Source organism: Rhinoderma darwinii, unplaced genomic scaffold (assembly GCF_050947455.1).
Source record: "Rhinoderma darwinii isolate aRhiDar2 unplaced genomic scaffold, aRhiDar2.hap1 Scaffold_878, whole genome shotgun sequence".
In the NCBI taxonomy this organism is placed as follows: domain Eukaryota; kingdom Metazoa; phylum Chordata; class Amphibia; order Anura; family Rhinodermatidae; genus Rhinoderma; species Rhinoderma darwinii.
Genome location: NW_027464448.1, coordinates 10,237 through 37,989, shown reverse-complemented (window position 1 = coordinate 37,989; position 27,753 = coordinate 10,237). Strand labels below are relative to the sequence as shown.

Here is a 27,753-nt window from a genome sequence, read left to right as displayed (position 1 = left end):
TTTTTGTTTTCTTCCTTTTTTCCAGCACCATGTTTGTGTTCGGCGGCTTCAACAGCCTCCTGCTCAGCGACGTCCTGGTGTTCACCTCGAAGAGCTGCGACGCCTTTACAACCAACGCGTCGTGTGTGGCGGCCGGACCTGGAGTTCGCTGTGTCTGGGACAGCGGCGCCTCTCAGTGCTTGCCCTGGGAACAGGCCTCTCCGAAGCAGCAAAATGAGACCATCGCCTCGTGTCCCGCGGTCCTGCGTAAGTCCGACGTCCTCCTCCTGCAGGGGCTTGTATAGTTGACTACACCTATATACATAGGTTAAGATCCAGCATACACACACTATACATACCTAGTCCTCTCCATCGCTATTCCTGCGCTGTCCTACACATAATTCCCCCCTCCTGTATCGGGGACAGCGTGCGCTCTGCGGCCTCTTGGGACCAGTCCCTCATAGTTCATGGCCCAATAGCATTCGCGTGGTTGGTCCCTGAACATCGGAAGAACTCGCATATACGTATCACATTGCTCATGCACGCCGGGGTTCAAAACTGTTTCATTATCAATTCGGCTCTGCTACATCTATAGCGTCTCCTTACCTGCGCAGGGTCGTCAGTAATGAAGAATAATTCCATCTTCTTCTACAGATTGGGATAGTGACAGTAAGTGTGACCAGTACACGGACTGCTTCAGCTGCACGGTGAACTCCAATGGCTGCCGGTGGTGTAACGAGCAGTGTATACCCCTCGCCCAGAACTGCAGTCAGGTCAGTGACCACACGGCGGACCCTTCAGCATGGCGGACGGCTGTCTTCTCTCCACTGCTCCGCGGTAACGCGTGCTGATTATGTTTCATTGGCAGGCGGCCGTCACGTTATATAAGAATTGTCCGAAGAGTAACTACGGGTTCTACTGCACCAAGAAGACGAGCTGTAAGAGCTGCGCCATGGACCAGAACTGCCAGTGGGAACCCCGGAACCAGGAGTGTATCGGGCTGCCAGGTACTCGCCTTGTCCTTTAATGATAGGCATGGTGACCGGCGTCTCTGTATGGATCGAACGATTTTAATGTCTGACTTGAAGCCTGAGGCTGCACTACTGAGACATTCTGATTCCTATCTTGTGTATGATGGACTCTACATCATTATCTGCGTCCTGTCCGGCTTCAATAGTGACAGTATTGAAGCCAGAAAGCCATCCGAATAGGATTTGCATTGAACGCTGCGCCTGAAATAAATCTGAAGGCGACGTGGTCAGAATGTCTCAGTAGTACAGCCTCAGACTTGGGGCCTGTAACTTCCAACAATCGTATCTCAGACTAGAATAAAACATCCAAGAGATAACATTTTTAATACACACCAGATATACCTCTTTAGATGGGTTCCTTTAACCCATTATGGGGCTTGACTCCTTACATTTTTTTTACGGCGCTGTAGAGTAAGTTCTAGGTGTCCCTCGCCGCCCTAGAGCTCGACTCGGGGGGACCTACGTTCTCAGCCATTTTAGTCTTTAATTGCCGTGGCCAAGAGTGATATGTGCGCACGTCCAACAACGACAAAACGGCCAAGTCTGTACAAAAATACAAAATGTAAGGCCCAAACAGGCCTGGTCGTTGGGGGTAAAGGGGCTGTGTGGGGACTCCAGTAACGGATAGGGCACCCAGTGATCACGAGCCACAGCTCATCTATAGTGGTCACCAGTGACGGGCACCATGTCATCTGATGTAAAATGTCTACATGGCCCCTCACCCACAGCTTGGTATACCAGTGGTCGCCCTCCGCTCGTCTGTAGGGACTTGTAGGGACCGGGTTACTCTTAGGTTTACGTATTTCTTTGCATTGTAAAAGTCTGAGGGTCTGATGATTGCAAAATATTTCCCAGAAAACATCTGCGGTGCCAACTGGCATCTAGTGGGCAGCTCCTGCCTGAAAATCACCAACACGAAGGAGAATTATGACAACTCCAAGCTGACGTGTCGTGGCCAGAACGCCATGCTGGCCTCCCTCACCACCCCCAAGAAGGTGGAGTTTGTGGTGAAGCAGCTGCAGAACATGCAGGTAACGCCGCCGGGGCACGCGGGTAATGCTGACGTTGGGGTGCGCTCGTTAGACGCGTGTCCAGTTTTATGTACAGCAAGCTTAGTCATTGTATAATGGAAGGTTCTGCAGCTTTCGAATATATTTTGGGTTTAAATTCTGCTTGCTGTCAGTGAATGGAGACGTTGAGAATCTCCGCACTTATACAACCTCAAGGCTTGTTAGGTCCTGTCCACACAACGTTTTTTGCAGGCAGAAAAATCTGCCTCAGAATTCCTTCAGGAATTTAGAGGCAGATTTTGACCTGCCTCTACTTTCTTTGCTGCGTTTTTTTCCTGCGTTTTTCGCTTGCGGCAATTGAGCGCCGCCGGCATAAAATGCTGCTAAAACCGTTGATGTCAATGGGAGGTCAGAGACGGAAACGCCTGAAGAAAGGGCATGTCGTTTTTAAACAAGAGCGTTTTTTTCCCGCTCGATTTTAGTCCGTTTTTTTTGGCGCTGTTTCCGCGTCAAAAACAGTGCCAAAAAACTCAGTGTGAACTAGTCCCTGCAGTGAGCTCCAATACACGGTCATGACCCATGCAGTTGTGTGCGGAGCGTTTTTACAACAGGTTTTCAGCTTCTGAATGGAAACAAGGTTTGCATTCAGTGACCGCAAGCAGAGATGTTGATCATGGCGAGGAACTGAAACGCGTTACATGAAAAAGCTGCAGGGCTTTTCATTCTACAGTTATCAATGTATGCACATGTAACCAGAATCCAGCTTTTAACCCTTATATAACCGTTGTCTACAGGCAAAGAGTGAGCTCACCCCGTGGGTCGGCCTCCGGAAGATTAACATTTCTTACTGGTGCTGGGAGGACATGTCCCCGTTCACGAACACCACGCTGCAGTGGCAGGCAGGGGAGCCCAGTGATGCCGGATTCTGTGGCTATTTGGCTGAACCTTCTACAGTGGGCTTAAAAGCGGCAACCTGCATCCACCAAATAAATGGCAGCGTCTGCGAGAGACCAGGTGAGGACCACTGTCCCAGAATTACAGGAACCATGTGTGTCGATTTACTATAACGTGCCGGTACGAAGGAATTACTAGGATTTCTTATAGAAATGAGCAACACGACCACAAACATTAAAGATGTAGACGGGACTTTAATCAAGCAAGGTTCAGTCTTTATTCATCCAGTGTTTCCATCTCAAACTGAGCCTTTCTCAGGGATGTACAATAGCTGGCGCCCATATGACCGATTTACTAAAACTGGTGCCCATATGACTAATTTACCATGACTGGCATCCACATAACTGGTGCACATGTGACTGATTTTACTGTAGCTGGCGCCCGACTGAATGATTTTACTATGGCTGGCGCCGGTATTAAGGATTTATCATAGCTGCCGCCCGTATTACTGTTTTACTATAACAAGTGCCCGTATGACTGATTTACTATAGCTGGCGCCTGTAAGACTGGTTTACTACAAATGGCGCCTGTGAGACAAGTTTACTACAACTGGCGCCCATATGTCTGGTTTACTATAGCTGGTGCCCTTATAACTGATTTACTATAACTCGTGCCAGTAGTATTGGTTTACTATAGCTGGCGCAGTAAGAAAGGTTTACCGTAGCTGGTGCCCGTATGTCTGGTTTACTACAACTGGCGCCCGTATGTCTGGTGTACTATAGCTGGCGCCCGTATGTCTGGTTTACTATAGCTGGCGCCCGTAGGTCTGGTTTACTATAGCTGGCGCCCGTATGTCTGGTTTACTATAGCTGGCGCCCATATGTCTGGTTTACTATAGCTGGCGCCCTTATGTCTGGTTTACTATAGGTGGCGCCCATATGTCTGGTTTACTATAGCTGGCGCCCGTATGTCTGGTTTACTATAGCTGGCGCCCGTATGTCTGGTTTACTATAGCTGGCGCCCGTATGTCTGGTTTACTATAGCTGGCGCCCTTATGTCTGGTTTACTATAGCTGGCACCCGTATGTCTGGTTTACTATAGCTGGCGCCCGTATGTCTGGTTTACTATAGCTGGCGCCCGTATGTCTGGTTTACTATAGCTGGCGCCCGTATGTCTGGTTTACTATAGCTGGCGCCCGTATGTCTGGTTTACTATAGCTGGCGCCCGTATGTCTGGTTTACTATAGCTGGCGCCCGTATGTCTGGTTTACTATAGCTGGCGCCCGTATGTCTGGTTTAATATAGCTGGCGCCCGTATGTCTGGTTTAATATAGCTGGCGCCCGTATGTCTGGTTTACTATAGCTGGCGCCCGTATGTCTGGTTTACTATAGCTGGCGCCCGTATGTCTGGTTTACTATAGCTGGCGCCCGTATGTCTGCTTTACTATAGCTGGCGCCCGTATGTTTGCTTTACTATAGCTGGCGCCCGTATGTCTGCTTTACTATAGCTGGCGCCCGTATGTCTGCTTTACTATAGCTGGCGCCCGTATGTCTGCTTTACTATAGCTGGCGCCCGTATGTCTGCTTTACTATAGCTGGCGCCCGTATGTCTGCTTTACTATAGCTGGCGCCCGTATGTCTGGTTTACTATAGCTGGCGCCCGTATGTCTGGTTTACTATAGCTGGCGCCCGTATGTCTGGTTTACTATAGCTGGCGCCCGTATGTCTGCTTTACTATAGCTGGCGCCCGTATGTCTGGTTTACTATAGCTGGCGCCCGTATGTCTGCTTTACTATAGCTGGCGCCCGTATGTCTGCTTTACTATAGCTGGCGCCCGTATGTCTGCTTTACTATAGCTGGCGCCCGTATGTATTGTGTGGAACATATTTACAGACTCCAACCGTTAATAAATTGACTACCTCTTTCTTGCTCACAGCCAATCACAGCGCCAAGCAGTGCCGCACGCCGTGCGCCTCCAGGACGCAGTGTTCAGAGTGCACTAGTGCCAGCTCCGAGTGCATGTGGTGCAGTAACATGAAGCAGTGTGTGGACTCCAACGCCTACGTGGCCTCCTTCCCCTACGGCCAGTGCATGGAGTGGTATACCATGAGCAACTGCCCACGTACGTACGCCATGTTTACTGTATGGGTAACTGGGTTGTCGGGGGGTGAGCACAGGGCATCAGGGGTTAACATGGAGTTTACTCCTCGGGTTTTCTTGGACTGGATTCCTATAAACCGACTCATTGCAGAATAAAAAGTTCATCAACTTTCTAATGTGATTTGTGTTTCTCATCATTTTTAAGATCCCTGCTTGCTGGCAGTAAATGGGACATTTTTTTGTTACTTTGCTAAAACTTTTTACTTCTGAGCGTTTGCTCCAGTTGTATCGAGTCTAAACAATCTGCTGAGCCCCACGGTCTGGACTCCCGGCAGATACACCTTCACTGATACATTGTAGCAAACCATCAGGGCAGGAGAGAGATTCGGGCTTCTGCCAATTAATTTATATCAGAATATTGTGTAGACAGGACTATCGGCAAGAATGTTTCCATTCACTGACTGCAATACGAGATCTTGAAATTGGTGAGGAACTGACACACAAAGTGTATTATAAAGTTGCAGCAGCGCTCATTATACACTGATTAGGCGCTGTTCACATTACACCGGAGGAGAGCAGGTTTTGATGTTGATCGTCAGGCGACAGGGTTAGTAATATTTACCCTGGGCTCTCGGCTCTACTACATCTGTATATTCAGCTTTGTCTTGTGTTGCCCCCGCAGCGGAGAACTGCTCCGGATATCGTACGTGCGCCCATTGTCTGGAGCAGCCTGGATGCGGCTGGTGCACGGACCCCAACAACACGGGCAAGGGGCAGTGCATGGAGGCCTCGTTTCGAGGACCGATGAAACTGCCAAATGCTTCAGGAATTGCCAAGGCCGACTCTGAACCGGTCCTGGATCCCGGCCTGTGTCCTGACAACAACCACTATAACTGGTCCTTCATCCAGTGTCCAGGTACAATGATTTAACGCACCAACCCCACCCCCGGCCTACATACACCCCACTATCCACCCCACCCCATCTACCCACTGAGACACCCACCTATCCGGAGTACAGGGGGTCCTCTATCCTCCGAGCCTTCTGAGACCAGGCACGTGGAGTAGTGGAGTCGGTTGCGCGTGCGGCACTCTCCATTATAGTCTGATGAGTTAAGGCAACGACTAACTCGTCTCTGCTACTCCTCTCCATGGGTTCTGGGCACAATGTGGGACACGGCATCGTCATCTCTCATACACTAATGCCATATTCTAGGAATATACCATATTTGTCTATAGTCGGACACCCCCTGTAACATTGACGGTGCTCGTCCCCTGGGAGCACCGGCAGCATTCAGCGCATCGGAGGTCTTCGGACCATTAGATAAATATACAGGACCACAGAACCCCCCCAGGGGCCCCGTCTTTCTAGGGTGTTTGTAGAGTGCTAGAGGTTTGGGCTCCCCTTTAATTACCTTGGATTGTCGTGTTTTGCAGCCTGCCAGTGTAACGGACACAGCAAATGCATCAACGAAAGCACCTGCGAGAAGTGTCAGGACCTGACCACCGGCAAGAACTGCGACACCTGTATCTCCGGCTACTACGGGGACCCGACCAACGGGGGGTCCTGCCAGCGTATGTGACCCTATACTGACTTCTATATGACCGTCGTCCATCCGTGACATCCCCGGTCTTATATGTGACGTTTCTTTATCAACAGCCTGCAAATGTAACGGACACGCATCCATGTGCAACACCAACAGCGGCAAGTGCTTCTGCACCACCAAGGGGATCAAAGGAGAAGAGTGTCAACTGTAAGTCACCATTTATACCGCTCCCTGTCCTCCGACATGCAGCTTTCTAATATCCTTTTTTTTTTTTAAATCTCTGCTTGCTGTCAGTTAACCCCTTGGCGTCGCAGCCATTTTTCATTTCTTCATCCCCACCTTCCAAGAGCTATAACTGCCGATCCCACTGAAATTGGAAATATGTCACAGTATAGATTCTAGTCATCGTCATTCTGCTCCATAGGGTGATATTGCCTTTCTGTTCTCGGACTGCTATACTTTTATTTTCCTTACATCAGCGCTGATTCCATAAAGAAAAAGAAACGTGCGCCCTGGCGATCATGCTCAATGTAGAGGACGACGGGGTGGGGGTGTCTTGGAGTTTTCTACAGATGTAGCAGAGCTGAACCAGTCTCATGTAAATCCTAAAATGAGCCAAGAGACAAGCTCAGCTCTGCTACATCTGTGATCCCCTGGCAGCATGGACGAGTGCTTTAGGTTTCTGTGTTGCAGATCTTTGGACACGATTTACATTATTACCTTGTGTTCTTATTTTCTAGATGTGAAGTCGAAAATCGATACCAAGGGAACCCGCTGAAAGGAACGTGTTACTGTGAGTGCCGCATATTGTGTATGATCTGGGGGTTCAGCACACTTTAGAGGGGGCGAGGGGGCTGGGCTGCGCTTTGTCTTTATTTTACCTAGTGCGACAGTGACACCTGCAGGCTGAAATTGGGCACTGCGCGTATTTGAAATTGCTTTTGGCTACTTACGTAAGTTTTTGTTTTGTGACGCTCTCCTGGTGACGCTCTCCTGGTGACGCTCTCCTGGTGACGCTCTCCTGGTGACGCTCTCCTGGTGACGCTCTCCTGGTGGCGCTCTCCTGGTGGCGCTCTCCTGGTGACGCTGTCCTGGTGGCGCTGTCCTGGTGGCGCTGTCCTGGTGGCGCTGTCCTGGTGGCGCTGTCCTGGTGGCGCTGTCCTGGTGGCGCTGTCCTGGTGGCGCTGTCCTGGTGACGCTGTCCTGGTGACGCTGTCCTGGTGACGCTGTCCTGGTGGCGCTGTCCTGGTGGCGCTGTCCTGGTGGCGCTGTCCTGGTGGCGCTGTCCTGGTGGCGCTGTCCTGGTGGCGCTCTCCTGGTGACGCTCTCCGGGTGGCGCTGTCCTGGTGATGCTCTCCTTGTAACTCCCGGTTCTCTTGTGCAGACACCTTGCTGATTGACTACCAGTTCACCTTCAGCCTGTCCCAGGAGGACGATCGATACTACACCGCCATCAACTTTGTGGCCACTCCTGAAGAGGTGAGTGTCCAGCGGGCGCTGCGTCCACGCACAGAGTTTTAGGGATCATCTGAAAGATTAAACCCGTGCGTCCCCCGCTCAGCCCTATACAATCACATGCTGATAGGAATACCTGCACTATATCTATCAGATTTCCCCCAGAAATGATACAGTAAAATTCCTTTAAAGGGACATCTCCGTCATTAGACAAAGTTTTGTCATATCCACAAGATGTAGAAATGTCTGGGTGTGGATCCCACCCCTATAGATCACTCCTCTGCGCGGATCCCACCCCTATAGATCACTCCTCTGCGCGGATCCCACCCCTATAGATCACTCCTCTGCGCGGATCCCACCCCTATAGATCACTCCTCTGCGCGGATCCCACCCCTATAGATCACTCCTCTGCGCGGATCCCACCCCTATAGATCACTCCTCTGCGCGGATCCTACCCCTATAGATCACTCCTCTGCGCGGATCCCACCCCTATAGATCACTCCTCTGTGCGGATCCCACCCCTATAGATCACTCCTCTGCGCGGATCCCACCCCTATAGATCACTCCTCTGCGCGGATCCCTCCCCTATAGATCACTCCTCTGTGCGGATCCCACCCCTATAGATCACTCCTCTGCGCGGATCCCACCCCTATAGATCACTCCTCTGCGCGGATCCCACCCCTATAGATCACTCCTCTGCGCGGATCCCACCCCTATAGATCACTCCTCTGCGCGGATCCCACCCCTATAGATCACTCCTCTGCGCGGATCCCACCCCTATAGATCACTCCTCTGTGCGGATCCCACCCCTATAGATCACTCCTCTGCGCGGATCCCACCCCTATAGATCACTCCTCTGCGCGGATCCCTCCCCTATAGATCACTCCTCTGTGCGGATCCCACCCCTATAGATCACTCCTCTGCGCGGATCCCACCCCTATAGATCACTCCTCTGCGCGGATCCCACCCCTATAGATCACTCCTCTGCGCGGATCCCACCCCTATAGATCACTCCTCTGCTCCGTCTTGTGGAAATTCCCCATTCTGCTGCAGTGCTGAGGCAGATTATCAGATATTTTGGATTATTGGATGCCAATTTAGCGGAATTTTAACGTAATTGGCAAAAATGGTTATCGGGCGAATAAATTCACAACGGTGACCTATTTGATGAGCGATTGGGGGGGTCAGTTCTATGGACACCGCTGTATTTATCGCACTGCATTTAGCGTGTACGTTAGGAAAGTGCTCGGTGTACGTGCTGTATTAGGTCTGGATATAAACATAAATGTTCCTATTCACTGACACCAAACAGAGATCTTGAAAATAGTGAGATATTGAAACACAAAATATTTGAGAGAGTTGCGGAGCTTCGTTTACACTGTAACTCGGAGCAGTGATCGGCAGGAAGTTTCCGTCGTCCCACCGCCCGGTACTGGCTGCGGTGACCCCCGGGGCGCACACGATCGTCTTTGGCTGTAGGAAGCGGGATGTTTTTTCTGTAGGTATTCCCTGGGGGAGGACGTGTCCCTGCAGTTATATAGTGCGGTCTGCGCTCTGTTCATGTAGCCGGTAGCGGATTGTCCACTACTACCCCCAGCATTGTTGTTCAGCTACGGAACCTCAGGTAGAGATGTTGAGGGTATTCATACACTCTCTTGCGGGGGAGGAACTGCTGGTCTTACTATATTTTTATTTTTCCTTCTTTGCAGCAAAACCGAGACCTGGAAATGTTCATCAACGCATCCAAGAACTTCAACCTGAATATAACGTGGGCACCGAGCTTTACAGGTAACGGGGGCGGGGCACCGAGCTTTACAGGTAACGGGGGCGGGGCACCGAGCTTTACAGGTAACGCGGGCGCCACCCTCCTGTGCCCGGAGCTTCACTCTGCCGCTGTGTTGCCTCGCAGCCTTAGGTCAGAGCCACACGAAGACTTTGGCCGAGACGCAGGTCACACGGCCAAATGTCGCTGTCGTCCTGCTTGCATCGCACGTATCGAAACTCATTGTGGCCGTGTTGCGACCCGCAGGCTGTCACGACCGCAACACGACAGTCAAGAAATCCGAACCTGCTGAATTTTTTGCGATGGTCGTGTCCCTGTCGTAGCAACGTGCAGGTTGCAGCATGGCCAGATTGACTTCCATTACCTGCAATGCAGACGGGACAACACAACGATATTTGGTCACGCGACCCGTTTTGTGGCCAAAGTCGCTGCATAGTCGGAGATTTATTCTTCTGATACAGGACTCCAAATTCTGCCAGCAGCCACCACTAGGGGGAGCTCACTGCAGACCTGATGATTATTATTCAGTTCAATGTCCGCTCTGTAAATCTGTATGTAGCGAGCTCCCTCTAGTGGTGGCTACAGGTAGCAGAATGTTATAATGTAACTCTATGGGAACTGTATATATCTGGATACAGTGAGCTCTCCTTAGTGGTGGCTGCAGGTAGCAGAATGTTCTCATGTAACTCTATGGGAGCTGTATATATCTGCATGTAGTGAGCTCCGCCTAATGGTGACTGCAGGCAGCAGAATGTTATAATGTAACTCTATGGGAGCTGTATATATCTGTATGTAGTGAGCTCCGCCTAATGATGACTGCAGGCAGCAGAATATTATCATGTAACTCTATGGGAGCTGTATAAATTTGTATGCAGTGAGCTCCGCCTAATGGTCACTGCAGGCAGCAGAATGTTATAATGTAACTCTATGGGAGCTGTATATATCTGTATGTAGTGATCTCCCCCTAGTGGTGGCTTCAGGTAGAATGTTATAATGTAACTCTATGGGAGCTGTATATATCTGTATGTAGTGATCTCCCCCTAGTGGTGGTTGCAGGTAGCAGAATATTATAATGTAACTCTATGGGAGCTGTATAAATCTGTATGCAGTGAGCTCCCCCTAGTGGTGACTGCAGGCAGCAGAATGTTATAATGTAACTCTATGGGAGCTGTATATATCTGTATGCTGTGAGCTCCCCCTAGTGCCTCGTCTTTCTTATACAGAGTTCCCTTATCCCATGCTTCTATTCACACAGCTATAGTTACTTGGCAAAAATTTGCAGCCACCACTAGGTGGAGCTAACTGCACAATAGCCCGCTAATCATTACCGATGGCTTACAGTGTATAGGACTTTACAGAACAGACTTTGTCATGTTGCAACTTTCCCATAATAATTTGTGTCAATTTCAAGACCTCTGCTTGTTGTCAGCGAATAAAAACATTCTTAAAGAGGCTCTGTCACCAGATCCTGAAATCCCTATCTCCTATTGCATGTGATCGGCGCTGCAATGTAGATAAGTCACGGGTTTTTTTTGTTTTTTTTAAAAACGTTCATTTTTGGCCAAGTTATGAGCTATTTTATATATATGCAAATGAGCTTTGAAATGGACAACTGGGCATTTTTTTTTCGTTATGTCCAACTGGGCGTGTGTTGTGTTTTTAACTGGGCGTGTTTACGTGTATGACGCTGACCAATCAGTGACCAGTCAGCATCATACACTCATCTCCATTCATTTACACAGCAGCGATGTGCAGCCGCATACACAGAGATTAACGTTACTGCAGTGTCCTGATAATGAATACACATGACCTCCAGCCTGGACGTCATGTGTACTCAGAATCCTGACACTTCTGACTCTTTTCTGAGAGATTTCCAGCAAGCCACGCGTAATCTCGCGAGATTACGAGGTAAACGAGATTTTGTTTCCCTTGCTGGAAATCTCAAAGAAAAGAGTCAGAAGTGTCAGGATTCTGAATACACATGACGTCCAGGCTGGAGGTGATGTGTATTCATTATCAGGACACTTGTGTATCTGGCTGCACATCGTTCTAGTTCTCATGTAGATTACAACAGGTTTTTTTGTTTTTTTGAAAAACGTTTATTTTTGACCAAGTTATGATCAGTTTTGGTTTTATGGTAATTTGTTCTAAATGCCCAACTGGGCATTTTTTTTTTTAACTTTTCACCAAGTGGGCGTTGTAAAGAAAAGTGTATGACGCTGACCAATCAGTGACCACTCAGCGTCATACTCTTCTCTTCATTCATGCCCAGCTTGTTTCACTGCACAGCAAGATCTCGCGAGATCACGCTGTGACGGGACTTCCTCCCGCAGGTCCTTTACCGGATCGACGGAAGAGTCAACAGACCGCCTCTAGCCGTGCCTGGACGTTTATCCGAATCTGCAGCGGCTGGAGGCGATGGTCAGCGTCATACACTTTTCTTTACAACTCCCACTTGGTGAAAAGTAAAAAAAAACGCCCGGTTGGGTATTTAGAACAAATTAGCATAAAACTAAAACTGATCATAGGGCTGCAGGGGAAACTTTAATTCTATAACCCCTGTCCATATGTCTCAATAGAGTATATGGGTGTCATAGTTCCCCTGCTCAGGACCCCCCCCCCTCTATATTAGCCAGAGGAGAGTCAGGGCACACGCAGGATTTTTAAAAGGGGGTTTCCAAGTGCGTTGGTGCCCAGCAAAATGCCCCCGATACTTTGCCAGCTTTCTACATACATCATACATGGGATGCTTTATGAGATGTGGTAGTATTCCTGTTATTCTGCTGGTGGTCTAAGGTGAGGAAGGGGTTAATATACACTATACACGGTGGTTATGGGTTAATACGTGTTCTTCCTCGAGGACTGTGGTGCTTTATTGTAATTGATAGAATTATGTTGTTTAGGAGGGTGCGGGGGTGAGTGGTGGTCTCGGGCCGTGTTCTTATTGTTTAGTTTTATTTATAAATCGGTCCAAAATTCTTATAAAGGCCGGAGCTCCAGTTAGTGTAACATTATAAAATTCTGTCTTCCTGCAGCCGCCACTAGGGGGAGCTCACCTCATAAGGAGTTTTACTGCTTGGCTTGAACTCGATGATAAATTCATATGTAGTGAGCGCCCCCTTGTGGTGGCAGAAAGAGTTTCAGCATTTTAAAAGGACCTGTCACCTCTCCTGACCTGTCTGTTTTAGAAAATAATTGTATTCCCCGTGAAATAACCATTCTGGAACATCTTTTCTTAGAACTCTACGGTGTGCCGTTCCTCTGTTATTCCTCCTAGAAATGTATGAATAAATTAACAAGTGGGTGTTACCAGAAGGGGGTGTGTTCCTATACAGACTGACACTGTCCAATCACGGCCGACAGTCTGACTGTGTGGGGACACATTCTCTCCTGGAATGTTACTGTTCTCTGACAGCAAGCAGAGATCTTGAAAATGGATAAGGAATTGAAACATTACGTATATTAAATTGCAGAATGGTTTATGTAATTCATCTCTTCCGTGGCCCCTTCCTTACAGCCGGCACCCAGACAGGAGAAGAGATCCCCATCATCTCCAGGACCAACATCAAGGAGTGTAAAGACATTTTCTCCAATGAGAAGTTCGACTTCCACAACAATCCTAACATCACCTTCTTCGTCTACGTCAGTAACTTCACCTGGCCCATAAAGATACAGGTAGCTGTGCATGGAGCAGGGGAATCTTTCTCTTCTCATACTGCAGATGATGACGGGGGTCCTATGCTGGGTCACCCCACTACCCATAATCAGATGTTATCTGCTTTATATACTGCTGGTGACCAGTCATTACCAGAGAAAAAACGTATATACTGAACCCTGCTGATAGGAGGAAGCCTGGCACTGATTGGGGGTGGGGGCTGTGACTGGCACTGATTGGGGGTGGGGGCTGTGACTGGCACTGATGATGGGGGAGACTGTGTCTGGCACTGATATGGGTGGGGGGTGGGGGCTGTGTCTGGCATTGATATGGGTGGGGGGTGGGCTGTGTCTGGCACTGATATGGGTGGGGGGGGCTGTTTCTGGCACTGATATGGGTGGGGGGGCTGTTTCTGGCACTGATATGGGTGGGGGGGGGGGCTGTGTCTGGCACTGATATGGGTGGGGGGGGGGCTGTGTCTGGCACTGATATGGGGGGTGCGCTGTGTCTCACTGATATGGGGGGTGCGCTGTGTCTGGCACTGATATGGGGGGTGCGCTGTGTCTGGCACTGATATGGGGGGTGCGCTGTGTCTGGCACTGATATGGGGGGTGCGCTGTGTCTGGCACTGATATGGGGGGTGCGCTGTGTCTGGCACTGGTATGGGGGGTGCGCTGTGTCTGGCACTGATATGGGGGGTGAGCTGTGTCTGGCACTGATATGGGGGGTGCGCTGTGTCTGGCACTGATATGGGGGGTGCGCTGTGTCTGTCACTGATATGGGGGGTGCGCTGTGTCTGGCACTGATATGGAGGAGGGGGCTGTGTCTGGCACTGATATGGAGGAGGGGGCTGTGTCTGGCACCTTTACATTTTGGCTGCCACTGCTGGGCATTGAGGCTGACACTATTCCGGTTAAGTTTTGGCTGTCACTATCATAGTTACGTTTTGTCTGGCATTGATATGAGGGCTCTGTGGCTGGCACTAATATGGGGACTGGTCTTGTCACTGATGTGGGGGCTGTGGCTCACACTGGTATAGGCGTTTGGATTTGGTGCCCCCTCATCTCTGATCACTTTTCTTCGTCATTTCAGATCCCAGATAATCTCGCCGTTCTGTTGTAGATTATCAGAGTTTCTGAATGACCAGATGCCGGATTATAGGGATATGTCTGTTCTGTAGGCGGAGCTTTGACAACCTTGCGTTGGATCTATTCTTACTAATATTACTGTAACCTGGGCGGGGCTTTAACAACCTTCAAGTCCGGTTTTGTTATTTAGTTCTGCCCATTAGTGTTGTCATAGGGGAGCGGTGATGTGTATGGGCCGGCACGGCGGTTCTATCCCTGTGCTATGAGGTGAGGAGAATTTTGCCTTTTACCCCAAAGTGTGAAATGGAGGAATGAAGCACCAGAGCAGGGCTGAGCCGCTGACCGTGATGATGATCAATAATGCCCCTTCTCCTGACACCTTCCCATGACGCGTGACGGGCGCTGCCGCTGTTTTTAGAAGAGTAACTCCTGCGTCTCACAAGACTCCTGTCCACTGTTCTTCTTAAAGGACCCGCACATTTTATTATTGCAGTCCTTAAAGGGATTGTATATAAATAATAAAAAAAATTCTCTAACTTCCCTATACTTTGTTTCAAATTTTCGCCATTTACAAGAGCTCTGCTTGCAGTCAGTGCATGGAAAATCACTGTATTCTCAAAATTCTGTCATACCTATAATTACCTGTCCCGTTGCGTGAGCAGAACTAGGTCAGGAGACATTTTCAGCTTCTGGATTTAAACGATAATGTTTCCATTCACTGACAACAATCAGAAGTCTTGAAAATGGGGAAAACATTTTAGATTAAAAAAAATTTTTTTAAATAAAGTTGCAGAACTTCTCCTGCCAGGATTTTACCACCAGGTCACTGTGAACAGAGTTAGAGATAGAGAAGGCGCAGCGAGTTTTCTACTATGTAGCAAAGTAGTTGTGGAACTGCAAGTCCCAGCACATTCATGACTAATGATTTGGGTGTTTTATTTTTGCATCACAGCGGCAGTGCTTTATCCTATTCGGCAAATAGGATGGAATCAAATGTTTTCCACTGAAGTCCTAGGATACCTCAAATGCCAGCCCTTCCACACTTCCCCAGTAGTCACAGCAGTGTCCTCCCACACTTCCCTAGTAGTCATAGCAGTCCCTCATTCCACTTATGATTATAGCATTGCCACACTTCCCCAGTAGTCATAGCAGTCACTTCCACACTTCCCCAGTAGTCACAGCAGTCTCCTCTTACACTTCCCCAGTAGTCACAGCAGTCTCCTCCCACACTTCCCCAGTAGTCACAGCAGTCTCCTCCCACACTTCCCCAGTAGTCACAGCAGTCTCCTCCCACACTTCCCCAGTAGTCACCACAGCAGTCTCCTCCCGCAAATCCCCAGTCGTCACCACAACAGTCTCCTCCCGCAAATCCCCAGTCTTCACCACAGCAGTCTCCTCCCGCAAATCCCCAGTCGTCACCACAGCAGTCTCCTCCCGCAAATCCCCAGTCTTCACCACAGAAGTCTCCTCCCGCAAATCCCCAGTCGTCACCACAGCAGTCTCCTCCCGCAAATCCCCAGTCGTCACCACAGCAGTCTCCTCCCGCAAATCCCTAGTCGTCACCACAGCAGTCTCCTCCCGCAAATCCCCAGTCGTCGCCACAGCAGTCTCCTCCCGCAAATCCCCAGTCGTCGCCACAGCAGTATCCTCCCACACTTCCCCAGTCATCGTCACAGCAGTCTCCTCCCACACTTCCCCAGTCGTCGTCACAGCAGTCTCCTCCCACACTTCCCCAGTCGTCGTCACAGCAGTCTCCTCCCGCAAATCCCCAGTCGTCGTCACTGCAGTCTCCTCCCGCAAATCCCCAGTCGTCACCACTGCAGTCTCCTCCCACACTTCCCCAGTCGTCACCACTGCAGTCTCCTCCCACACTTCCCCAGTCGTCACCACTGCAGTCTCCTCCCACACTTCCCCAGTCGTCACCACTGCAGTCTCCTCCCACACTTCCCCAGTCGTCACCACTGCAGTCCCCTCCCACACTTCCCCAGTCGTCACCACTGCAGTCTCCTCCCACACTTCCCCAGTCGTCACCACTGCAGTCTCCTCCCACACTGCCCCAGTAGTCACCGCAGTCTCCTCCCACACTGCCCCAGTAGTCACCGCAGTCTCCTCCCACACTGCCCCAGTAGTCACCGCAGTCTCCTCCCACACTGCCCCAGTAGTCACCGCAGTCTCCTCCCACACTGCCCCAGTAGTCACCGCAGTCTCCTCCCACACTGCCCCAGTAGTCACCGCAGTCTCCTCCCACACTGCCCCAGTAGTCACCGCAGTCTCCTCCCACACTGCCCCAGTAGTCACCGCAGTTTCCTCCCACACTTTTGATCCCAGCATTGCCACCCCAGTAGTTACAGCAATTGATGACCCATGGTCTGAAGCATTAGGATCTTGGCCAGTCTGTGCTGTTGCCAGGGGCTTGAGGAAAGTATCACATTCCATCCGCGTGTGACCAGAATTACAATCATTATAGTTCAGGAAACTTCTTATAGGAATAAAGGTTCAGAAAGTTTTCTCTTCTCACCAAGCACGGCAGAGGATGTTTTTCTTTACATAGGGCATACAAATGTAGCAGAGCTGGGTTTGTCATTTAAAGTGGGCGTCTGGTTTATACGAGGCAGCAATTCAAATTTAGAGACTGCTACAGATCTGTCCTCTGGTATCCAATGTAGACGTCTATTTTGGGCAATGTACCGGTAGATGGTTTCATTCTTTAGGATTTTTGCTCCTCACCGCTGCTGTGTCATGTGAAGAGATCGCAACACACCGCTATCCGCACCATAAAATATCATTTTCACGGACCCGTACAGTCAATATGTAGTTGTGAGTCAGTGAAACTGTAGTTACTTGTGACGTATTGTGCTTCATTGTGCATTGTGATCTCTGTGTGTTATGAGATGTGCCAAACTACAAGCTCAGCTCTGCTACATCTGTCTATTGAACATTGACCCATTTACTGCCAAAAATGTATGTAATACAAAAGCTTGCCTTAAAGCGAGACTAGAATATAAGGATTAGAGCTTAGGTCTTGGTATCGTAATAAAGCCCAGAATCTTAGATGTCAAATAATACCGGGGTCCGAGCTCCAGGTGCGTTATCCCGGGAGCAGGAGAACAAGTTTCACTTCCTGGTGCTGTGTCTGTGTAGGGGAGAGGTGGGAGGGGAAGCTGCAAGTGAGAGCAGGAAAAACCTGCAAACGTCATCTCTCCTCCTGTACCGCCACAGTGACCCCGGGGGAGGGTCTTCGTGTTATCACCCCTCTTATCAGTGACTACAGGGGTGAGAAGATGATCAGTTAGACACCCCCTGCGCCTCATCCGGAGGTTTATCGACTCGTTACTTCTATACTCACCAAACATAAAATTTTGTTTACGCAACTTTAGGCCTTGTTCACACGGCATGTATTCAACGCATTTTTGGTGCCGAAAAACGCGTCAAACGCTTGCTTTTAAGGGTATGTTCACACAGCGCCCAAAAAAATAAGTGTAAACGCGTCAAAAGCTAGCGTGTTTGCACAGCGCTTTTTAAAGCACAGGCGTTTTTGACGCGTTTTAAGACTCCCATCAACTATGAGAAATCGGCGCGTTTTTGGCGCAGAGAATTGACCCGACGCTTCTTTTTTTACACTACGTGTTTTTTTTACACACGTGAGCGTAAAAAAAAAATGTGTTGTATGCAGTGCAATGCGGTTTCCCATTGATGTCAATGGGAGGCTTAAGGCCTTGTTCACACGGCGTGTATTTGATGCGTTTTTGCCGCGTTTTACCAGCCGAAAACGCTTGCTTTAAGCTTTCAATTCACATCAATGGAAAAACGCATTGACACTTTTTTTTTTTTTTTTTTACGCTCAAGTGTTTAAAAAACGCGTCGTGTAAAAAAAGAAGCGTCCGGTCAATTCTTGGAGCGGAAAACGAGCCCAATTCCCATCGTCAACGGGAGTCCTAATTACGTTCCCAAAAAACGCGCCGAAAAACAGCTGTACTTTAAAAAGCTCTTTTGCAAAAACGCTGGTGTTTTTGACGCGTTTACACGTCATGTTTTTTTGCGCACCGTGTGAACAAGGCCTAACTTTTCGATGCAGCATTGCATGGCGGCGCCCGTCAGTGTAAAGTACGAGCGCCAGTTCTACGATGTGCCCGCCGTCTTCCTTCGTATATCGTTACGAGGGTATAAGATGATTTTCTATTTTTTTTTTATTTTATAATTCCGGTTTTATTTGTGAAGGTCAAAAGTGCGAGAAGTGTTGCAGCAGTGATGGGGTTAAAGACGGCCACTTCTTCCTGATGTGCGCGCTGTCGTGGCGCGCCGCGTGCTGTCCGGCGCTATGAATGGAGCCCTGTACAGGAGATCAGGGATTTGCAGCTCCCCTGCCCGTGTTTTTGCACCTCTATAAATATCTCTGAAGTGGTTTGGGGGCCGCCCGTCTTTTTAGGATGTTTTTTCTGCTCCTGTAAATTCCTACTTCCAAGTCGCGCACACAGGGCGGACTGTGCACCCCTGAATGCCGGCTCTGTGCTCGCCACATACTGTGGGGGACGGCGTGGAGTAAGAGAAGAACAGCCTGGGGCGTTGTGTGCGCTGGGGCCCCGCTCCTATTTCCTGACCGAACATCAATATAAACACCGGCAGCCGCCAGCGCTCGCTCTCCGCAGTCAATTCACGTGTCTGTCTCCGGGACCGGCAACGTCCTGACTCTGCTGGATGTGACTTATAATACTAATGGTATGTCCCTTCAAGGTGAGTGTGGTCACGCGGCCGTCCCTCTATCGGAAAAAAAAGTCGCTGGCGTCTCCCAATGATCGCAAGAATTCAGCGATTGTCGCGTAACTCTCAAAGGGAAACATTCATTTTACCGCAACTGTTGTGTGACCAAAATACGCCATGGAGCCCTAGCTTTCATCACAATATGAACTTGTTCGGGGCCCGGACCCCTAAACCTGTTCGGGGCCCGGACCCCTAAACCTGTTCGGGGCCCGGACCCCTAAACCTGTTCGGGGCCCGGACCCCCTAAAGCCTGTTCGGGGCCCGGACCCCCTAAGCCTGTTCGGGGCCCGGACCCCCTAAAGCCTGTTCAGGGCCCGGACCCCCTAAAGCCTGTTCGGGGCCCGGACCCCCTAAGCCTGTTCGGGGCCCGGACCCCCTAAGCCTGTTCGGGGCCCGGACCCCCTAAGCCTGTTCGGGGCCCGGACCCCCTAAGCCTGTTCGGGGCCCGGACCCCCTAAGCCTGTTCGGGGCCCGGACCCCCTAAGCCTGTTCGGGGCCCGGACCCCCTAAGCCGGTTCGGGGCCCGGACCCCCTAAGCCTGTTCGGGGCCCGGACCCCCTAAGCCGGTTCGGGGCCCGGACCCCGACCCCTACGATTAGTTCAGAAAAACATTTCCAATGGGTCTGATACGTTTGGCTCCCTTTTCACACCAGATACGACGGTTCCATTGGACTGGCCATGGGCTGCATCAGACCTGGTTCCCTATTTCAATGTTGGCTGTGGATGGTGGGGGGGGGGATGTTACCTGCTGGGGTACATATACAATACATGGTGGGGGCTCCTGACCTACATCTTCCCCTGTACGGTGATCGCTGTATACGGCAGATATACTACTGATCACATCTGATCACATTCACAGGAAATGATGTTACACAGCCGGCCCCTGAAATCTTCGTGTCATGTAAGGGTTTTTGCCTAAAGGAATTATCTGGTTTAGAAACCCCCTTTGCTTATACCCTGTTAATGATTACCCCCATTCAGGACCCTCGGTTTTTGGCAGAGCATCCCTCTCTTGCTCTGGAGGACCCAGCATGTCCTTATATTACATGGACATACCATTGATTTCAATAAGGCTCCTTGTAATGCTTCATGTCTCCTTGGGTGGCACTGCAGGGAAATTGAATCCTTGTGGCCAGGTTCTCTATAGATTGCAGCTGATCGCTCGGGGTTCCAGCCGCATGACACCCTTTGATTAACATAATGTTTGGGGGAGGGGGCTTTTAACAGGGTATCCAATGCAGAACAAGACTTGCTCCCATATGGAAATCCATAATGATGGAACGGGGCTACTTGCACGATGGTCCGGAGGCAGAACTTCAGGCTTCTGGGTCACGATGCAAAATCTGTCCCCCAACATGTGTCCCTTATAATACTGGTGGCTTCTTATGTCTCAAAGGGACCTTTGGGCCCCCTCCGGCAATGGGGCCAGGGGTGCGACCGCTCCCTCTTCATGCCCTATAGCTACGCCCCTGGGACTGTCCTAATTCAAGCAGGTCCCATTTGTTTCCGGGGGTTCAACTCTGAAACCATAATTCCCAGCTCGCCATGACAGCGCAAATCTGTTCTGCTGGGAGTTGTAGTTCCACAAAGCTGGAGAATCACAAGATCAAAGACCAGAGATTGCCTCCGTTTTATTTTCACTGCTGAATCTTGGGAATTGCTCTAAATACACCTCCGGCAGAAATTTCTCCTATCCTAATAGTTTGCTACAATGTATCAGTACAGGTATAATGTTTTAGCCTGGTGTCTAGAAGATGGATACAGTTGTAACAAACCCTCAGCTGTAAGAAGTGTCGGGGTCTGTAATACATAGTTTTCAGTTTCTGGATGTCAACAAGAATATTCCCATTGATTCACAGCAATCCTAGATCTCCTAGAAACTGCAAAATAATAATTAGCTTAAGGGGGGGGCCTCTGTTTTGGCCGGTCCGTATCGTTGCGTGGTTGACGTCGTCGCGGCTCCGCGTAGAGCGATCTCTTCTCCAGTTGACGCCGTCGGCATCGGCCGTGGATCTGAACGTAAAAAATAGCAGCAACGCAAATGTATTTGTTTGCAATCAGTTGAGTTTATTGGTGTAAATAACGACTCCCACATTGCTGCAATTACACGCGGCTTTCAGCCGGCCGCCTGGCATCGTTCCTGCTGGAGGTAACGGAGGAGGAGGAGGAGGGGAACCGGGATTGGAAACAGAGCGAGTGACTGATACTCTGGAGGGTGAAGCAGATGCTTCCTCTCCAGCTACTCCGGACTCCTTTTTGGCAGTGATCTCTTTCTGAAGTGCTTCCTGCTCTCACAATGTTGCAGATCTGGAAAGCTCCGTCCCGATCGCCCGTGACTTGAGAAGAATTTTTTTTCTTTTTGCTTCTTTGCTTTATCATTTTTACCGTTTTACAGGAGCGCGGGCGCTGAGATCTCTCACTCGAGGTAATTTCTGTTGCACTTTTTTTTCTCTCTCTACGTCCTCCGTGTCGGAGGAGCTCTCGCCGCCGCCGCCTCTCCCTGTTTTCTAACTTTTTCCGTCTGGTCGACCCGGGAGCCGGACACACGTGGTAGGAGTACGGGGAGGACTGTCTGGGGAATCGGCCTGATAAACTTTTTGCAATGCTGTGAACTCTATTTGTACATTTTATTATTATTTTTTTATTGTTTTATTTTACAATTATTTTTTTTACAAATACTTTTGCAGGTTTGTCGCTCCCGTTGGTAAATTCTGGGTCCGCGTTTGCGGTTTTCGCTCCGTTTAGACATTCTTTGCATCTGTTTTTCAGTTATAAATTATTATATTATTACTATACTCCATTATCCCCCAAAAAATTTTGGGCATTTTTACCGATTTTTTTTTTTTTAAAATTTTTTATCGGATTCGTTTATTGATCTTTTATTTAAAAGGATTTTCCAGGAAAAAACAAACATTGATATCGTACAATAGGCCACCTATGTGTGATCGGTGGGGGTCCTACGTCTTGCAGACCTCCACCAATCAGAGTGACTGCAGTACCAAGTGCGGACAAGCTGCATAAACTTTCGGGCCGCGGTGCCTTCGTGAATTGATTGGTACAGTCCGTGTGATACATTTGCTTGAATTGTTTCGCTTTTCGGACGGGAACATATTCAATGTCATTTGAAACTTTACAAATTTGGCGCGACCGCCGAGACCAGATGGGGGGGCTGTACGACTCGTCCCACTTGTTAAACGTGTCCTCCATCTTTTTTTCCTGTTTGTTGCGGTTATCCGGTATAATGGGTACATGGGAATATTACATAAAATGTTAGCGCTGTTGGAGTGGGCACGTACGGCGTCATGTAGGACCCTCTATAGATGTATCCACAGCTCGTATAGTCAGTCTTCATATATACAATGTCACCATCTCTGACCCCCCTCACGTAGCCGCCGTCCTGTCAGCAGTGGATACAGAGGGGTTCAGACAGTTCACCCCTAATTATATAAATATCAGAAACCCTTAAAAATATTATATTAAGAGTTTGAAGTGATAGCAGATATCAATGGTGATGCAGTAAATCCTCACCAAAAGACCACCTCTGAGAACCCCACCCCACCTACAGCAGATTATTCAGTGATTGATTTTGATTTCTCCTTCAAATCATTTTTCACTGCAATTTTGGGCGATAGTCCCCAAAAACAGTATCCGGCTCTGCTGCGTCTGCGACATGCCCTGGCTCCGGCTCTGCTGTGTCTGCGGCGTGCCCTGAGTTCCGGCTCTGCTGTGTCTGCGGTGTGCCCTTGCTCCGGCTCTGCTGCGACCCCCACGTGCCCTGACTTCCGGCTCTGCTGCGTCTGCGACATGCCCTGACCTCCGGCTCTGCTGTGTCTGCGGCGTGCCCTGACTTCCGGCTCTGCTGCGTCTGCGACATGCCCTGAGTTCCGGCTCTGCTGTGTCTGCGGCGTGCTCTGACTTCCGGCTCTGCTGTGTCTGCGACGTGCCCTGACTTCCGGCTCTGCTGTGTCTGCGGCGTGCCCTGACTTCTGGCTCTGCTGTGTCTGCGGCGTGCTCTGACTTCCGGCTCTGCTGTGTCTGCGGCGTGCCCTGACTTCCGGCTCTGCTGTGTCTGCGGCGTGCCCTGACTTCCGGCTCTGCTGTGTCTGCGGCGTGCCCTTGCTCCGGCTCTGCTGCGACCCCCACGTGCCCTGACTTCCGGCTCTGCTGTGTCTGCGGCGTGCCCTGACTTCCGGCTCTGCTGTGTCTGCGGCGTGCCCTTGCTCCGGCTCTGCTGTGTCTGCGGCGTGCCCTGACTTCCGGCTCTGCTGCGTCTGCGGATTTCCGGGTAAGTATGAGATTTATATATTTTTTTTCGGAGTTGCGATTTTTGCGGCGGAAAAGCTGCAATTCCGCCACAAAAAACGCAACTCAGAAAAAAAATATATAAATCTCATACTTACCCTGAACTCTCTGCTGCGTCCTCCAGGGGTGAAATTTCATCCCATGTGACTGCTGCAGCCAATCACAGGCTGCCGCGGTCACATGGGCTGAAACGTCACCCCAGGAGGCCGGGCTGCACGTGTCGCCAGCGTTAAGTATGAACATTGTTGTTTTTTTTTCCCCTCTAGCGCTTCTTTTCACCACAATGTGGTGCGATGTGTCAGACGGAATGTGCTGCGGGTTCCAGGTCGGATACACTCAGAGTTTTACGCAGCGTATCCGACCTGTGTGAACCCGGCCTAAAAGTCTATTTCCAGGGATTTGACCTCCGGGTCGACAATAAAAGCAGGAAATCTCAGAGAAGGAGGGGGTGGACGCTCTCGCCGGCAGAAAAAGCAGCACCATAAAAACCGAAAGACGATGGTCGCTGTCATATCTACTTCCTGTCCCTCGTGAGCTCAGACAGGTTGCTATTTTTGGCTGAATATACTCTTAGGAGAGGTGACAGGTCTATTTTAGTAAATAATTGTGTTCCCCATGAAATAACAATTCTAGAGCATCTTTTCTTAGAACTCTACTTTGTGCCGTTCCTCTGTTATTCCTCCTAGAAATGTTTAAATAAATTGACAGCTAGGTGTTACCAGTTGGGGGTGTGTTTCTACACAGACTGACAATGTCCAATCAGTGCTCAGTGTCAAACTAAGGACACGCCCCTTTAACAATGCACATTGTTACACCCAGTTGTCAATTTTATTCATACATTTCTAGGAGGACTAACAGAGGAACGGCACAACGTAGAGTTCTAAGAAATTGTTATGTCATGGGGAATACGATTATTTACTAAAATGGGCCAGTCCTCTCAGAATAATAAGTGCCCCCGCGACCTTTTGGAGTTTGTCGTTTTTCCCTTATGATGTTGTCGCACTGGCCGCAAGGGATGAAGTTTGGGGGTCCTGTCACGTCCCATCTGTTCCCACACAGGCCTAATACTTCTCACAGCTGAGTGTGTGTTACAATTGCATGCAGTCTGGACAATCCTCTGAGGTAAACACAGCAGCGCACAAATCTCTGATGGTTTGTTACAATGTATCAGGGCATGGTTTGTTACAATGTATCAGGGCAGGTAAAACGTAACAGTCGGAGTCTGATTTGCTCGCAGAGGTTTTTTTGACCAGATACAATTAGAACAAACCATCTTTATGAAGAGGGTTACGTCAAGGGGAGCTTTGCAGTTTGGATTTCTGGTCAGACTTATTCACTGACAACAAGCAGAGATCTTGGGAATTATATACTTTTGTGTTTCAATTTCACATAAAGTTGCAGAACTCTTATTATACAATTCGTAAACCTCCCATAAAACAGTAACCCCCCTGAAACGTTATTTTGGACAGGGTTCTCCTTTAAGGATGGCTCACCAAGCGGTCATGAGAACTGCCGGGTACCCCCACGTGTGGCTGTCACTGTCCTGTTATTTGTTATACGCGTTGTCAGTGGTTCGTCACTAGATACATAAACACGGTGAGTTGTACGGTCGTCCCTCCAGGAATGCCGCCGGTCAGATTGGTGATGGCGCTGTGCCTGTCGGGGGACATCACCGGCCAGATGACTCCATACTGGGCTGAACTTTCCCTTTTTCATAAAAATGCAATAACTCAATGAAGATCAACGACGCCGGCGCGGAGCATAAACGATGCCTGCAATTAGTATGCGGTGCTTCCCCGCGCCGTCATCTCGGAGACGCACAAAAGGGTCTTTGTGGTCCTGGCTGAACCGTCAACCATTCCTGGTGCAAGGATTAGTGATCGCCTAGCAACACAACCCCCGCTCACCGTCCCTCCGAGATCTGGACCCCGGTCAGACTTGTGGTTTCCCATCTTGAGGTCGGTAGATTTCTCCCTCTCCCTGCTGAAAACTGTCACTACTGGTGTCAGGGGAGGGTGGGGAACATCCAACATGGCTGCCATTACAGGGTCACCCAATCCGGTCACCAAAGTCAAAATCGGCTACATGCACAGGAGACATCTTTGTGAAGGAGTCTGGGAAAGCCGGATTATTCTAATAGTTCTTAACCAGTTCTCCCGTTTACAATCCGCATCTCGCGCCCCGATCGTTCCCCCAGTGTATGTGGAAAAACGGATGATTAACATTTAACTAATTAAATGACAAATTGTCATCAATCATAAACGATCATTTTATTGTTGATTCTCTGCACTGGGTCATTGTCATTACGATTAGAAATGGGACATTTATACTCCAGTCACATCCAGAGCTGCGTCGAAACAAGTCCTCTGGCTGTAGGATTTTGTCAATATTTGTAAATAAATATGTCTGTGTGTAAGGGGAGTGCGGGATGTAGGTGTATGGGGGGCGTGGGAGATGTGGGGTTGCGGGATGCAGGTGTATGGGAGTGTGGGATGTAGGTGTATGGGGGGTATGAGATGCAGGTGTATGGGAGTGCGGGATGTAGGTGTGTGGGGGGTATGAGATGCAGGTGTATGGGAGTGTGGGATGTAGGTGTGTGGGCTGCCGTTGTGTGGGGGGGGAGGGGTGCGGGATGCCGGTGTGGGGGTGTGGTATACAGGTGTATGGGGGGTATGAGATGTAGGTGTATTGGGGTGTGGGATGCAGGTGGGTGCAGTCTCGGTTTTGCAGCGCTCGTCTCGGTTTTGCAGCGCTCGTCTCGGTTTTGCACCGCTCGTCTCTGTTTTGCACCGCTCGTCTCTGGTTTTGCACCGCTCGTCTCTGTTTTGCGCCGCTCGTCTCGGTTTTGCGCCGCTCGTCTCGGTTTTGCGCCGCTCGTCTCGGGTTTGCGCCGCTCGTCTCGGTTTTGCGCCGCTCGTCTCGGTTTTGCGCCGCTCGTCTCGGTTTTGCGCCGCTCGTCTCGGTTTTGCGCCGCTCGTCTCGGTTTTGCGGCGCTCGTCTCGGGTTTGCGGCACTCGTCTCGGTTTTGCGGCGCTCGTCTCGGTTTTGCGGCGCTCGTCTCGGGTTTGCGGCGCTCGTCTCGGTTTTGCGGCGCTCGTCTCGGTTTTGCGGCGCTCGTCTCGGGTTTGCGGCGCTCGTCTCGGTTTTGCAGCGCTTGTCTCGGTTTCGATGTGATTGATGATTTTCTTACTCTTTGTGTTATTTATGGGAAGTACAACTTGTACCGGTCAGGATGAAAGTCTCAGTTCGCTGCCCCGCTGCAAAACACGTCTTGAGTCGCTTGTCCGGTCATGATTTCAGTTTCGGGTTTATTTACTGGGATTTTCAGGGTCATAAATATTGTGTCCTCCGCAAAGAGAACGTTATAACCGATGTAGACATGGCGCCAGCGATCCGTAGAGTTTCTTCTGACGGGAGATTTGTCGCGTCCTAACTTTATTCGTCTTCTCTTTCAGATCGCCTTCTCTCAGCACAGTAACTTTATGGACTTGGTACAGTTCTTTGTCACGTTTTTCAGGTAGGAATCAGAACTCAGTGACACTTTTATTTTACTGTTGTGTTTTATATGGTCAAGCCCATTACCTTAGTTACAATGGTATAACTGGCGCTGAGGCCCAATGATAACCATCTTATTACCAGGGCGTTGTTTCTTGTAGTGAGATTCGGAAACATATTTGTTAGGGGATTGCACTTTAGCGATTGCTATTTATATTAAAGGGACAGTATAGCAAAATATTTCCACTTTAAAAGTGTTACTAGTGCGTGATTATGTCATTTGATATGGGCAGTGACGTCTCCGACACTCCCGACACATTAAAATTGTCAGTTTTTCGCTTTTGAGGAAATTATTGATCAATGCGCCCCATTGCTTACAGGTAAAAAGTTTGTCAGCTATTTGCTGCCACCTAGTGGTGTCATATGCACATTACACTATAAGAATTGTACTTCTGGTTTAGCATGTATTTTCATTTATAGATATACTTTTTTTTTTTTTCAGTTGTTTCCTCTCCTTGCTCCTGGTGGCCGCTGTAGTTTGGAAAATTAAACAAAGTTGTTGGGCCTCGAGGAGAAGAGAGGTAAGATGCTTTTAGTTTATACAACGTCTTCGTCCCTGTCATATCCTATTGGATCATAGTCACTTGTAATTGTCTCTTT

General features: G+C 49.6%; 1 protein-coding gene across 1 annotated transcript in view; it reads left to right on the top strand.

Moving 5' to 3' along the window:
- Positions 1-27,119, top strand: part of LOC142731921 (attractin-like) — a 105,064-nt gene extending 77,945 nt beyond the window's left edge. Inside the window, exons 12-25 of the mRNA XM_075849470.1 lie at positions 26-246; positions 634-752; positions 848-986; positions 1,866-2,041; positions 2,815-3,034; positions 4,850-5,035; positions 5,696-5,929; positions 6,448-6,585; positions 6,671-6,764; positions 7,298-7,350; positions 7,942-8,036; positions 9,722-9,800; positions 13,313-13,470; positions 27,054-27,119. Of these exons, the coding sequence (XP_075705585.1) occupies positions 26-246; positions 634-752; positions 848-986; positions 1,866-2,041; positions 2,815-3,034; positions 4,850-5,035; positions 5,696-5,929; positions 6,448-6,585; positions 6,671-6,764; positions 7,298-7,350; positions 7,942-8,036; positions 9,722-9,800; positions 13,313-13,470; positions 27,054-27,119 (1,978 nt within the window). The remainder of the gene's footprint in view (positions 1-25; positions 247-633; positions 753-847; positions 987-1,865; positions 2,042-2,814; positions 3,035-4,849; positions 5,036-5,695; positions 5,930-6,447; positions 6,586-6,670; positions 6,765-7,297; positions 7,351-7,941; positions 8,037-9,721; positions 9,801-13,312; positions 13,471-27,053) is intronic.
- The last annotated feature ends 634 nt before the right edge of the window (positions 27,120-27,753 follow it).